Here is a 15,002-nt window from a genome sequence, read left to right as displayed (position 1 = left end):
CAAGTGAGCCATTTAGTAGTAATCTAAATTCCAACAGTGACCTATGGTAGATATGTGAACATGACTGAAAAAATGAGCTTTAGGATATGGGCAGCTGAAATTTGCTTCCTCAGTGTGGTGGCAGGCCTCAGCAGTTATTTTTTTCTAAAGAAATCATAAACATGTGAAATATCCAGAAAAATGCTTGCTTCTTTAAACATTTTGGGGTAGGATAGTTTAGAGGATAGCACAAATAATCAGTCTCTCAGATGATTTCTGAGGTCGGCTGATTTTTGATAAATTATTACTACTAATATAATTTAACGTGAAATTAAAGTTGAAATGAAAAAGAATAATAATAAAAAGGAGCCACATTGTTATACAAATTACCACCAAGTCATAATTTGTCAAGGATAGCAAAAAAGTTAACAGGAAGGATTAGCTTTTGGCAAAGACAGAGGTAAGTAATGCCCTGTGAGCGAGGCCAGAAGTAAGACAAAGCCTCACTCAGGTTAAAGTTTCAGGCAGCAGTAACTGAGTGGTCACAGATGCAGTAACAAGACTCTGATGTGTCAGCAGAGGGAGATGAATTCACTGCACGGTTGGGCACTGGCAGGAAAAACAAGCAGCATCTCAGGTTTCCCAGACTGACAATGAAACGGCGCACTGAGAAGTGTTCAAAGACCCGACTCAGGGTCAATGGACTGGGATAAGCAGATTTGATTCATTAGGTAGATGTCAGCGGTGGTAATTAGCAGTCATAATATTGCTTTTTAACTAGTTATCTTGCCAGGGTCAAACCCAGAAATAATCTCAGTTTATCACAGAAAGTGCTGCAAACTCAAAATGATCAATTAGCTGAAGCCTAAAAGGGATTCCTTAAGAACACACAGCACGTCACGTGCCAACATAAGCGCACATGCCTCCGAAAGCAGGAAATCAACCCATCACGTAGATATAGTTTTAGTTTTCCACCTACACAGTGCGTGAAACAAGTAACATTTCATTACCCTGAGGCACACTGCAGGTACTAGGTACTGTCAGCAGGTGGCAGAGCTGCATCATTTAGTGAAATTCAACCAGGAGGGCTTCAAGTTTGAGACACAATTACTTCAGATATACTAGAATCAGATTTAAACTATAGAAATGTATATTAATAAAAACATGACAGAAATATACTTTTTAAAACATTAAAGCATTATCTTTAACTTTTGGTTATTGTTTATTGACAAGGCAATGAGCTAACACTATGGGCGATCACAGTAGGAAAGAAATGAGTCGGTATGAAGATCTCAGGGTATGATATTGAGTAAAATATCCTGGTTTACATCAAGGCTTAAAACAAAAAAGCATAACATGATCTGACTGAATGTATTTATACATCTCCTAAAGTAATTCAACATATTGATTATTACAGTTTTGCTCATATATCTATACCCTATTTACTATAATTTAGATTTTTTTTATACATAGACTTGAATGGAAATATAGAATGAACGCATAATAAATGTATTAGCTTGCTTGTGATGAGGGGCATTCCTTTAGTTTTTACACAACTATCTGTTTTTCATGACCTGACATTTTTCCATACCACCAAATTTGGCTCTTTGTAAGCAAGAAATAATTTAACCAGTTTTCTTTCACCCAGCTAACCAGCAGTGCTCAGCAGCATGTTGGGGAGGGGCTGTGCAGCCAGATAAAACTCTTGTCACTCTTTTCTCTTTCCTCACGACGCCATCTATTTTGTGAGGTGCACCAGTCCCAGGGGGCATTTGCAAACTGTATTCAGACTTTTTAGGTTGCTTTTGGAGTAATGACGTCTTCCTCTCCAAGTGGCCTTTGAACCCATGTCAGCACAGGACTCATTGCACTGTGAAAAACAGCTCTCTAAACAGCTTCGGCCAGCATCTGCACAAGGTCTTTTACTTTTGTTCTGGTGTTAATACCCACATTTTGCACCAACTCTGGGGCACAGAACCTGTCTCTTTCCTGATGGCTGGACATTCCCATGCTGTTTGTACTGGCAGTATTTATTTAAACAGGAACGTGGCACCATCATACTTCGGTAAACTTTGACCAAGGATGAATCAAACCTGTGGTTGTCCAGAACTCTCTTTCATTAACTTTATATGATTTCTTTAGATATTTTTTCAGGGTGTCAAAAATGTAGCAGTGTGTTTGTGTTTGTACCTTTAAACTCATTTGGACTTTCCCAATCGGTATATTTAGACACACACACACACACACACACACACACATATAAAAAAAATCAAACCTCATGTTTTCTAGAACACATTTTTATAGAACACAGTTAGATTGATAACAATTTCAGTCATTGTACAGTCTTTACTGACTAAATTTAACTTAAGAACTATAAAACATAGCTTTATACTTTAAATATGCTAGTACAATTTAGTACAAAAATAAAGGCTTTCCTTAGCCAACACAAACACCATCAGTCACATACTGGCACTCAGAAACAGACATATCCTGGGTGAACCAGTTTGGCACACTATCCACCTATATAGCGAAGCACTCGTTAAAATACTGAATCATAATCTGTTCATTTTGTTTTTACACCTGGATCTCAGAGGGGATCATTTGGAGAATTCATGAATGCTGAATAGCCACTAGATGGCGCTTTGGAACGACAAGAAAAACCTCCAAATGCCACTATGAGGCTTTTAGGTGCTTTAGCCAACACTTCAGGTAAAATCGGATTGGATTTGATCGGTTCTGTGCACATTCAGGTGAAATGCATGTCAAATGTCTTTACTGCTGTCCATCATCTTCATGCTACCATGTGGTTTGTGTCCACGTACTTTCTTTTTTGCAGTGTCCATAATGAGTAAAACCGCTCCGTTATACGTGCCCATTTCGACTGGAAGGGATGCAGAAAGGACGTGTTTCCCACCTTTTCCCTTTGGATTTTTTCTGAAGCAAATCGTCTTTTACATTTTCAATATAAGAATGCAGTCTCTTGTCTTGCTCGATTTTCTCATTCACACAAATAGGCAAAAATGGAAAAAAAATAAAATAAAATAACACAAACACAAACTGCATTCACTCAGTTCTTTTCTGCTTGCAGAGCCAGCATGTGCTACGACTTATCCCCTTGGAGAACCTAAATTAAAGACACAATCTGTTAAAAATCAGCTTTTAGAAAATCACTTTCAGTTTGTTTGTATTTGTGTGGATGGTATGCATGACATGTGTGCAATCGCCTGCTTGCGATTACATGGAAGTCGTGTGTGTTTGCGTATGCTTTCTTCTCGGCATTAGCGATGCTTACCTACCTGGTTGCGTGTTTTTGGCGATTTCTGCATATCCACCCTCCACTGGTCGTACAGCTTCATGGACATGCTGCTGCAGCCGTAGGCGTGCTTCTTCACCCAGCCGAGAAACTGCTTCAGCTCCCGCCGCAGGGTGGAGTTGGAGTCACCGCTGGACTTTGAGTCACAGGACATCAGTCGCTCTGAGAGGAGTTTATAATGAAAGGCTTTGATGATTAAATGGGGAAAACTATTTTTACTTTGCTGCATTGAGTTATTTTTCAGAGTTTTAAAGAAAATTGTTGAAGGACAATCTTGAAACTGCTGCTTTTATGGGGAAACTAACACTACAATAGGCATGGATCAATTACTGGGATAAAGGCGTATGAAGGTTTTTAAAACATTAGAGAAAGTAGTGATGAATTTAAATGTTTCTGTTAACGCCATGATACTGCGAAATTGTGTTTTTTTTTATATATATACCAGTGCAAGCCTAGATTACAGCTGAATATGTTTTTATGCCAGCTTCTGCTAGTGACAGATTCAGATAAAATAAATCTGATTTCACCTTCAAACTGGTGTACAAATCATCAAGAATAGATAATAACGGAGCAGAAATTTAGATTTTCTTAAAACAAGAATGCCTGAAACACAATCCTGCAGTACATTAAAATTTTTATTTTATTTTATTTGCATTATCACCAAACATTAGGAAGCTTTTACGTCACAGTGATGATAATAACAGTAAAAAATGGTAGAGCAGATGTCCCTCGTTTCAGGAGTAGTGTATCAATGCAAGGTTTATTACAAAGCCTTGTTTAAACATGTTATAACCAGGTACAAATCTTTATCAAGAATAACATTACAGGGTTTTTATTGTATTCGGTGTTTGTGTCTTAGCTGAGGTGTTTTAATAAGCTGGACCTGTAACTAATAAAACTGATCATTATCAATAATCCATGACCAAACTACAGACAGAATAAAACTGTGCTTTTCTGAGCTGCAACCACCCAGCAATTAGGTTTGGAAGGCAGGCTACTAAAACTAAAATTTTGAATGCCATCCTGTTTTATTTTGGTTAAAACACTGGAATGTCATGATTACGTTATTAACACAGCACTGTCTTAACAGTTAATGAACTCACCTGGTTCCCATTCCTGCAATCTCTATCCCCAGAATATATATTCCTTGGTTTCACAAAGTTCTTGTCAGATCCACCTGCAACCTCCACTACCGGTGTTCACTGGTTTAATTTCTTATTGTTTGCTCACAAAACAAGGAAATATATTTCATTCAAGCTTGAAAAACGTTTGCTCATAATAAATGTGGGAATAATTCCGAATGCCCACAAGCTAAACAGAAGTGTGATTGCTCAGTTTCAGTGCCTGGAAAATGCCACCGTTCAGCATCAGCTTGGTGAAATTCCTGATTCCAGATGCTTTATTTGATGCAAGTTGTCCAAAAGGTTGCACAAATGGTCATTAAGGTTTTTAAACTGTTTCTGTCATGAAATCCATACCAGTTAGGTAAAATGCAGACTTAGATGAAATAGATTTCACTGCACCACAAAGAGCATGAAAAAGGCAGCAGGCCAGACAGGAGCAACAAATAAAACTGAAAACAGAGAAGGAGCAAAGCAGAACTTATTTCTCCAACTAAAAGAGGACCCTTTTTGTCTCTCCTTGCTGTAATAAATACTTTCTGAGCTTTCCCCTGAAGAAACCCTTACAGAAAAATGTGAGTTTTTATGAAAAGAGTTTTGTTTTCATAACTGCGGTCTATTCTGTGACCAGTTTATGATAACATTTTATACAGCAGTTACCGTATTCCTGAGTCTGGAACAATCTAACCGAATCCAGGATGACAAACAGCACAAGTGCTCGTGAATTTCTGACAGTTTTCGTCTCTTCTCTGCCAGTAAATGATCTCTTTTGCTGTCTAAAATATAGTAAATAGGTCTGCTTTTCTTGAGATTTGACTCGCTCTTACCATATTGGATAAATAAATATGACCAATGAATCAAAACAAAACAGACTGAAAAACTGGAAGAACCATTATCTGTCTCTAATAGCAGCTGCAGAGAGATGCTGGGTGCATGGTACACTGTGATATGATAAAAATGCTTCTTTATGGAACAAAATGCTCCCAAACTCTGAGATCAAGAATGAAAGAAGCTCTTCTAAGGGGACCCCTGACAGTGAGCCTGTCTGTGTATGACTACGTGTGATTGTTCTCACCACTGTGGGGTGTGGAAGCAGCTGTGGGGTGGCTCCACTCACTCCAGATCCCAGCTTTGCGAGAGCCGTAGATACCCACGGGGTTACACCGAACCTGTGGAAAATACGACGCAAATTAACAGGGGCCGAACATGCAGGCTAAATATACAGTGGATCTCAAAAAAGTACATACCCCGTTAAAACCCATTTATTTTACCTGAAAGGTTGAGACCATAATAAATCATTTCCAAAGTTTTCTTTAATGTGACAAAAATTTGCTTTTAATTGATTAATGTTTTCTGTACAATTCAGTGGAAAACAAACAAACAAATCTCTTAAAGGGAATATTGAAAAGAATCTGTTCAATTAATTTCAACATTCAGTCCTCCTTTCAATTACAGTGAATCTGATGAACCAGAGACACAGCTTCAGCTGCCCTTAAAGGATCTTCTTCCCATTTGTGAAGAAGAAGTAAGTAAATTTTGGTTTGGCTGTTTATTTCTTTGTTGAAAGAATGTTTCTTGGCAACAAATCTTATACCACTGGAAGGCTCATTAATTGGTACGTGGATTGCAATGGTGAAAAGCTCTCAAAATCCTATCTGCCAGTGCCAAACAGATTAGTCTGCTCACTGACTCTTGTTTGGTGTCACAACCACAACATCCTGGCACACTCCACCTCATGTTGGTCTGCAGCTTGGTCACACATTCCTGTGGGACAGTATCCCATTGTTGCACCAGCATTTATTGGAAGTAAGCAAATGTGGTTGTGTTGGTCACTCTGGCATGAACAGCACGCCCAAGATGATCCCAGAGGTGCTCAGTGGGGTTGAGGTCAGGACTGCAGGCGGGTCATTTCATTCTCTCCACTCCACAAACTCTAGTAGCCTCTGATAAACCTTTACACTCTGGGGTTGAACTCTGACTTCTTGGATGATAAAGTGTAGTCCCTAACCGTGCAGTAGATATAACCAGTAGATATGGTTGCAGAATCTCATCTTGATATCTCTCTGCATTGATTTAACATTCAATGAAGATAAGCCTTGCTTTTCTAGTAAGGAACATGCTGCCCCTCACCATCACGCTGCCTCCACCAGACTGTCAATGCTATTTGCCACTGGCAGAGAGGATTTGGCAAAGTTTTCATGGGCACAACCCACATACTCAACTATGCTGCTCAACCAACAAATCCAGTTTCCAAATGTTGCAGCATTTAATGGAAAATAGACAGATCATTCCTAGGGTATAACATTTATTGCCCAAAAGCATTGTTACAAAAACAAAAATACCAACAAAACACAAATGCTCCTACTTTTTTCTATACTATGATACAGTTTAGACAGTTATGTGGGACCACACTGAAATAAATTGGATGTTTTCCCCAAAATGATGGAAACACAAGGCTGAAGCTAGTCAGGGTCTCTGCTAAGAGCCTAATAACAGTGACACAGTACTGGTTGTGCTTTATCTGTGACAACAATCTGCTGTATTTCTCAATATGTCTAAACAAGGAAGTATGGTTGCGAAACAGAAGCCCTTAAAACCAAAGACAACAAAAAGCGTATGGAAAAATGTATGTTGGTATGAAGGAACCAAACTCAACCAAGTTCGGGCCACAGTTCCCAAAGGTGTGTTTGGCACCATGTTGCACACTCTAAAACATGGGAGCAGTAGCATCATGATCTGAGATTACCTTTCTTCAGGTGCCGTTTCTTTTGTCAAAGTGTATAAAAATGTGAGCAGCTTCAAACAGAAACCAGTTTTGACCCACAATGTTTAGATGTCTGCTGGAAACCTGAAGAAGAATATGGATTTATTTATTTGGCCTCACAGTGAGTCCAAGCACTCCGCCACATCAACAAAGAAACGTCACGAGAAGAAAATTACAAATTTGGACTCGCTGAGCCTGGAATTAAAGCTGACAGAACATATGTGGGGTCCCTTGAATAGGACAGTTTTTAACTGATAGATATTGAGAACCTCTGCAAAGTGGAGAGGGCAAATATTACCTCATCAAGATGTGGCAATCTGACTTCTAGCAAAGAAGACTCATATCTGAAGTTGTCATGATCTTTGTTAGGTGTTAGTGTTTTGAGTTTCTCATCTGTGTCTTCTGCACTTTCTTTTTTAGCTGCTGTTAGATTAGATTCCTGATTCATTCTTGTGTTTAGATTACTTTCTTGGATTCCACTGTGTTAGGTGTTTTAGTTTGAATGTCCTTGTAGATCTGTTTCCTCCCTATTTATGTTCTTCAGTTCTTCCCATAGTTTACGTATTATTTGTATTCTCATACATTTAGAGTTCTGTTAGATTCTGTCCAGTATTTCTCCAGGTCCCTGCTCTTCTGTGTTAATTAGCCTCCCTTCTTCTGTCGCCCTGCGTTCTTGCTCTCACCAGCTGCTCCAGATTTTTCCTGATTAGCTCCCCTTGTTCACTAGACCATTCTCCACCCTACCTCTGTACTTTCTTTACTCTCTGGTTTTCTTTGCTTGCCACTGAATCCTCCTGATTGTCATGCCTAGTCTATGTCTGCTGTCTACCTGTATGCAGCCGTTCCTCCATTACCTACCGCTATCTGTACGTTTCCAGGTCTTTTATTAAACTTTCAACTCACCATGTGGCTCCCTGGCTCTTGTCTGCATATTGGTCCACCAAAAACCCAACATATCCTGACATAAATTTAATCAAAAGTGGGTTTCATCTAAGTACTAGCTTAAAGGTGCACATACCTCTGCCAACATGTTATTGCCGCTTTTTAATATTATTAAATCTTCCACTCTAACAGATTTGTCAGTTTTTCAGTTGAATTTTACAGGATGAAGGTTACATTACCTTTGGAAAGTTGGGAAATGATTTTTCTTGGCACCAATTAGTTTAGTCTCGAAAACCTGGAACTTTAGCAGGTGATAGGTAGACTTTTGGGAACCACAGTTCATTCACACTTGACTGCAGCCACATTGGTACACATTCGTCTTACCTGGACAAAATATACCGTTCCTGGTCTCAGCCCTGCCAGTCTGCACGACGTCTGATTTCCGACATCATTCATCACCTAGGCAGCGAAGAAAAAGCACAAACACAGAAGAGCTGAGCGCTGGAGGTCCGACCACAGTATTAAATACCAATGGGCATAAACTAAAACACAAAGCAGAATCAAGATGCAGAAAACACAACCGCAAACCATGTACAGACCAAAACACCACATTGTTTAGTGGCTCCTGATCAGCATGTTTATGAAAGTATTTTAACGTAACCGTGCCTGCTGGCTAAAATCTGTTTCCTATTATTTATTACAGACTCGGATACACTGACACACACACACACACACACACACATACACACACACACACACACACACACAGGTACTCACACAAACAGAAACTGAGGACAGGGAGATTCTTTAAAACAAGCAAGAAGCAAACACATGCTGCAGTTAATAATCTGGTCTAATAATCCTCCACTTTCTCTCTGGCATCCTGTCTGTAAACACTGTTAAAGACAACTCCAACAGAAAGCAGAACATGTAAATTACAGGCATCGGAGAGCTAATGATGTGATGCACAGGCAGCCAACTAAGAAGAAGTTACAGCTGAGTGTCTTTGCAGCCATATTGAAGACATTAACAGCTGAGATGTTTCCCCTCCGTTCCCCAGCATGACCTCATGATTAGGGCCGCTTCAGAGGCGCTTTGTTTCCACCATCAACCCTTCAAGCCACTTGGATTCAGGCCTCTCCTGTCTCCTCCTTTGTATGGTATCACCCCGCCGCTGTGCTGCACCGCGCCGCGCCTCTCTACTCCTCCTCCTTTTTTTTTAAACATCTCCACTTTGCGAGTACGGACTTGCGTATATTACAGCGGTGTAATTCCTCCCTAATTACAGGAGAATCTTCCCTCCTATCCTGGGGAAACTGATTTATCTGAAAAACCATCTGCATGACAAACTGTTTGCCGCTGTATTTCTGCTTTGTAGAAGCCCTGTTTACGTACATCTTCCAATATTTCAAACGGGAATTCTACAATTTCTGCAACCCATGTTTACATCTCAAACTATTACCTCAAACCCTTTAGTTTGTTCAGTTTATTTGTGCGTTCCTTTAGAAATGCCCTTAAATTTATTCTTTTTGGCATGAAAACAGAGAGAAACATTAGGAGAATTTTCTTTCATTCAAAATACAATTGGGAAAAATAAAATAAAATAAAATGCATTCTGAATAATGTTAATTACATTTAGGACAGCTTTTACCCAAAAATTGTTCAGGACAGAGACATCCTAAGGTTTAGGATTTTCTTGAGGACTTTCTATATGTTATATTAAATTAAATACCTGTGTAGTTTTGTAGTTTAGGTCTTCGGACTTTACCAGGTACAAAACGCCGTGTGAAGTTTCGTACTGGCCATTCATCATGTGGGGATGGTTTGTATCTGCTTTGACATGTCTTTTTATAGTCAACTGTAATTAAACTATACATGAGACCTGAGTATTTTTAATACTGTTTACCCCCAGATTTCATGAAAATACTTAGCCACAATAAAAAGTAAACCGATTTGCAATAGTTTGCGTACATTAGTAAGAAATGGTTTGCTTACGTGAATGAAATGCTGGTAGGAAAGGACAAAATGGCATAGTGTAGATACAAAATGGGCACAGATTAGGTACGAAGTGCCAAATGGGAGACCTAACCCAGACCCATGGCTTAGAGGGAGAAAAATCTGATATTCTGGGGGGGGAATTAATGAAAGGGTAAACAGTAACACTGACCAACATTACTTGTGAATACAGTAGTTCTTTCAGTTTGGGTCTAACAGGACAAAGGATTATATACACTGTAAACCTGTAGTTCATGCTTACTGTGAAGCTGTTAAAAAGTGATGGAAGGACAATAAAATACAAACCCATAATAATAATTATATATATACATACTATATATATACACACACTACCGGTCAAAAGTTTTAGAATGCCTTTCTCATTTAATGGTTTTCTTTATGTTTATGACTATTTACATTGTACGTAGATTCTCAATTAAGACATCAAAACGGTGAATGAACACTAATGGAATGTTGTAGCAAACCAAAAATAATAAACTAAGTTTATATATTTATTTATTGATTTATATAGATGTTTTATTTGTTTATTTATTCATATAGATATTTATATAGATATTCCTTACCTTCCAGTCTTGACTCTCCTCCAGCCTGTAGCGGATCTGGTATTTAGCCTTAAACAGGAAGTCTTTCAAAGCCGGTGGTGCCTCCCAGCGAACACTAAGCTGGTCCTCCAACTGGCCAACGCGATTGACGGTCACACCTGACGGAGGGTCTGTGGTCACTGTCGGGAGAGGAAACGTAGCATAACATAAAAATTCTTTCAGCATCTAAAATGAGGAAAAATACTGCCATAAGGCAGCCAAGAGGGTTCTGCAGAAAATAGTGAGGGAAGCTGAGACAGCCATTGTCCCTATCTTCTGTCACATTTTTGTACCCCAAGCTGATCAAATGCTGAACTGCACATTTTATGTTTGATCTATTTTTTGTTATATATATATATATATATATATATATATATATATATATATATATATATATATATATATATATATATATATATATATATATATATATGTATATATAGATATATATATATATATACAGGGGTTGGACAATGAAACTGAAACACCTGGTTTTAGACCACAATAATTTATTAGTATGGTGTAGGGCCTCCTTTTGTGGCCAATCCAGCGTCAATTCGTCTTGGGAATGACATATACAAGTCCTGCACAGTGGTCAGAGGGATGTTAAGCCATTCTTCTTGCAGGATAGTGGCCAGGTCACTAAGTGATACTGGTGGAGGAAAACGTTTCCTGACTCGCTCCTCCAAAACACACCAAAGTGGCTCAATAATATTTAGATCTGGTGACTGTGCAGGCCATCGGCAATGTTCAACTTCACTTTCATGTTCATCAAACCAATCTTTCACCAATCTTGCTGTGTGTATTGGTGCATTGTCATCCTGATACACGGCACCGCCTTCAGGATACAATGTTTGAACCATTGGATGCACATGGTCCTCAAGAATGGTTCGGTAGTCCTTGGCAGTGACGCGCCCATCTAACACAAGTATTGGGCCAAGGGAATGCCATGATATGGGAGCCCAAACCATCACTAATCCACCCCCATGCTTCACTCTGGGCATGCAACAGTCTGGGTGGTACGCTTCTTTGGGGCTTCTCCACACCATAATTCTCCCGGATGTGGGGAAAACAGTAAAGGTGGACTCATCAGAGAACAATACATGTTTCACATTGTCCACAGCCCAAGATTTGCGCTCATTGCACCATTGAAACCGACGTTTAGCATTGGCATGAGTGACCAAAGGTTTGGCTATTGCAGCCCGGCCGTGTATATTGACCCTGTGGAGCTCCCGACGGACAGTTCTGGTGAAAACAGGAGAGTTGAGGTGCACATTTAATTCTGCCGTGATTTGGGCAGCCGTGGTTTTATGTTTTTTGGATACAATCCGAGTTAGCACCCGAACATCCCTTTCAGACAGCTTCCTCTTGCGTCCACAGTTAATTCTGTTGGATGTGGTTCGTCCTTCTTGGTGGTATGCTGACATTACCCTGGATACCGTGGCTCTTGATACATCACAAAGACTTGCTGTCTTGGTCACAGATGCGCCAGCAAGACGTGCACCAACAATTTGTCCTCTTTTGAACTCTGGTATGTCAACCATAATGTTGTGTGCATTTCAATATTTTGAGCAAAACTGTGCTCTTACCCTGCTAATTGAACCTTCACACTCTGCTCTTACTGGTGCAATGTGCAATCAATGAAGACTGGCTACCAGGCTGGTCCAATTTAGCCATGAAACCTCCCACACTAAAATGACAGGTGTTTCAGTTTCATTGTCCAACCCCTGTATATATATAGTTTAACTTTTTTTGCAGCACTAGAGGCCTTTTTATTTTTTTGCAATTTTTACGACAGTAAGCAGACAGGAAATGAGGGAGACATGCAGCAAAGGTGACCTGGGCCGGGAGTCAATCCCCCAACAACTGCATGGAGGACCGAAGCCGTGATTATGGGTCACGCGATTTACCCCTGCTATTTGATATTGATTCCAGTTTATCAGATAAAATTACGAAAAGTTGCGTTTAGAGTTCTAGTGGGGACACTAGAATTATGCAGTACATGGTGAATTATAAAATGTCCCAAATCGTGTACAAGGCATCAAAAACCTCCCTGTCAGGTAATATTCAAAATGTATTTCAAGATAGAGATGCTCATATTGAATATAATCTGAGAGGAAATAATAACTTATGTCAGCCAAAAGTATGTACAGCACTTAAATCGCCGTGTCTTTTGGTGAAGAAAGTCCTATTTTGGAACAGCCTCACAGAAGTAAGTAAGTAAGTAAGTAACATTTTATTTATATAGCACCTCTCAAGACACAGATCACAAAGTGCGTCACAACACTAAAACAAATTACAATTGGAATAATATATTTATATATGTAAAATAAAAGAAGATAAGATAAAATCAAAAATAAACTAACCAAACGCAAGCCTAAAAAGATGAGTTTTTAGCTGTTTTTTAAAAGACACCACCGAATCCGCAGTCCTTATATACAAGGGGATAGAGTTCCAGAGTCAGGGAGCTACTGTTGCAAAAGCTCTATCACCCTTAGTTTTCAGCCTTGCGTGATGTACAGCCAGTAGGACTTTATCGCATGACCTCAGAGACCTGGGGGGATTGTACGGATATAAGAGTTCACTGATATAAGTTGGGGCTTGACCATGAAGACCTCTATAAGTCACGACCAGAATCTTAAACTGAGCTCTGAAATTAATGGGGAGCCAGTGCAGCTGGATGAGTAACGGTGTGGAGTGGGAATACTTAGACGATTTTGTCAGAAGTCTAGCAGCAGCATTCTGCACAACCTGGAGACGTTCCAGGAAGTTTTTGCTAAGGCAGGTAAATAAAGCATTACAGTAATCCAAACGTGAGGAAATGAATGCATGGATAGCAATCTCAAGTTCTGAACGTGACACAATGGGACTTAACTTAGCAAGGTCACGTAAATGATAAAAACAAGAGTGAACCAGAGATTTGATGTGGGTATCTAAGGAGAAAGCAGAGTCAAAGGTTACACCAAGGTTCCTGATGGAAGATTTAGCAAATTTGCCAAGAGGACCAAGAGCTTCGATTATCCTGGGTATAAATCTATCAGGGGCACAAACAAGGACTTCAGTTTTTTCATCATTAAGTTGGAGAAAGTTATCAGCCATCCAACTTTTGATAGATTCAAAACATACAATCAGCAACTGTAACTTAAAAACATGTTCAGGCTTAAAGGAAATATACAGCTGAATGTTGTCGGCATAACAGTGATAAGAAATGCCCTCAAAAGTGCTCAGGATATGCTGTAAAGGAAGCAAATACAATAAAAATAACAAGGGCCCTAGGACAGAACCTTGGGGGACACCACAAGAAAGGGAGGCTGGAGAGGACCTGTACCTAGAGGCAGCCACACAGAAGCATCGTTCAGATAGATATGAAGTGAACCACTCTAAAGCAGAACCAGATACACCCACCCAATGTCTCAGCCTATCGAGCAAGATTTGATGGTCAACAGTATCGAAGGCAGAAGTAAGGTCCAACATCAACACAACAGAACACTCTCCTGCATCACAAGATATCGCTAGAAACTCTAACAAGAGCTGTTTCTGTGGAATGAAACCTACGAAAACCAGACTGATATTTGTCAAGGATATTGTGTTTGTCCATGAAGGCTATCAGCTGCATAGACACAACCTTTTCCAGAATCTTAGTTAAAAAGGGAAATTTGGAAATCGGTCTATAACTGTTGAAAATAGAAGGGTCAAATCTGGAGGTAAAATCTTCTCAAAACTTTGCTCAATTTGAAATAAGGTTTAAACGATATGTGATGAGTAAGTACTTGGAGAAAAGTGACTGAAGTTCTCATAGATGGGTACATCAAATGCATCTGTAAACAGGCGCATGCTCACCAAGTGTGTGCGGGTGACTGGGCATGGGTGATTCCCAGCCTTATAATTTATAAAATATTTTAGAATATAAATGTCTTTGAGAATACAGGTTTCTGGTCATTTTTTATGGGAAGTGCATATAGTAGTGTATTTCAGATGTATATTGTGAATGTATAGTATTTACATTGAATAAAAACATCATGTACTCACAATTTACTCTGAGTTGAACTTATAAATTACTCATGTCTGTTTGATATGAACTTTAAAACGAGCAGCTGCAAAGCTTGTTGCTCTGGCTTACTCCCTTTTGGTATTGTGTGTTTTCTGGGCCATATGTTCTGGGGGGAGAGATGTATGATTGGCCTGTGTTTGGGCCTGTCTTTGTCTTTGTTTGTGTTAGTATTGATTGTCATTGTGAATATCTGTACCGTTGTATTGTGTTTTGTTTATGTGGTGAGTCATGTGGAGTTGGGGGTTGGAACCATATTAGCATAGCTTCTTCTCCATCAACTTTTCAAATCATGTAA

At 39.4% G+C, this 15,002-nt stretch overlaps 1 protein-coding gene across 2 annotated transcripts in view; it reads right to left on the bottom strand.

The window, feature by feature from the left end:
* Positions 1-2,260: 2,260 nt before the first annotated feature.
* Positions 2,261-15,002, bottom strand: part of crlf1a (cytokine receptor-like factor 1a) — a 32,169-nt gene continuing 19,427 nt past the window's right edge. Inside the window, exons 5-9 of one of the 2 annotated variants that reach the window (XM_047392994.1) lie at positions 10,639-10,796; positions 8,444-8,518; positions 5,489-5,582; positions 3,272-3,454; positions 2,261-3,103 (exon numbers count right to left, since the gene is read on the bottom strand). In XM_047392994.1, the coding sequence (XP_047248950.1) occupies positions 3,087-3,103; positions 3,272-3,454; positions 5,489-5,582; positions 8,444-8,518; positions 10,639-10,796 (527 nt within the window). In that variant the 3' untranslated portion in view covers positions 2,261-3,086. The remainder of the gene's footprint in view (positions 3,104-3,271; positions 3,455-5,488; positions 5,583-8,443; positions 8,519-10,638; positions 10,797-15,002) is intronic. The other variant, XM_047392993.1, reaches the window with a different exon arrangement.

This window comes from Girardinichthys multiradiatus, chromosome 19 (assembly GCF_021462225.1).
Source record: "Girardinichthys multiradiatus isolate DD_20200921_A chromosome 19, DD_fGirMul_XY1, whole genome shotgun sequence".
Classification (NCBI taxonomy): domain Eukaryota; kingdom Metazoa; phylum Chordata; class Actinopteri; order Cyprinodontiformes; family Goodeidae; genus Girardinichthys; species Girardinichthys multiradiatus.
The sequence above is the reverse complement of the archived record's forward strand: the minus strand, read 5'-3'. Positions and strand labels throughout refer to the sequence as shown.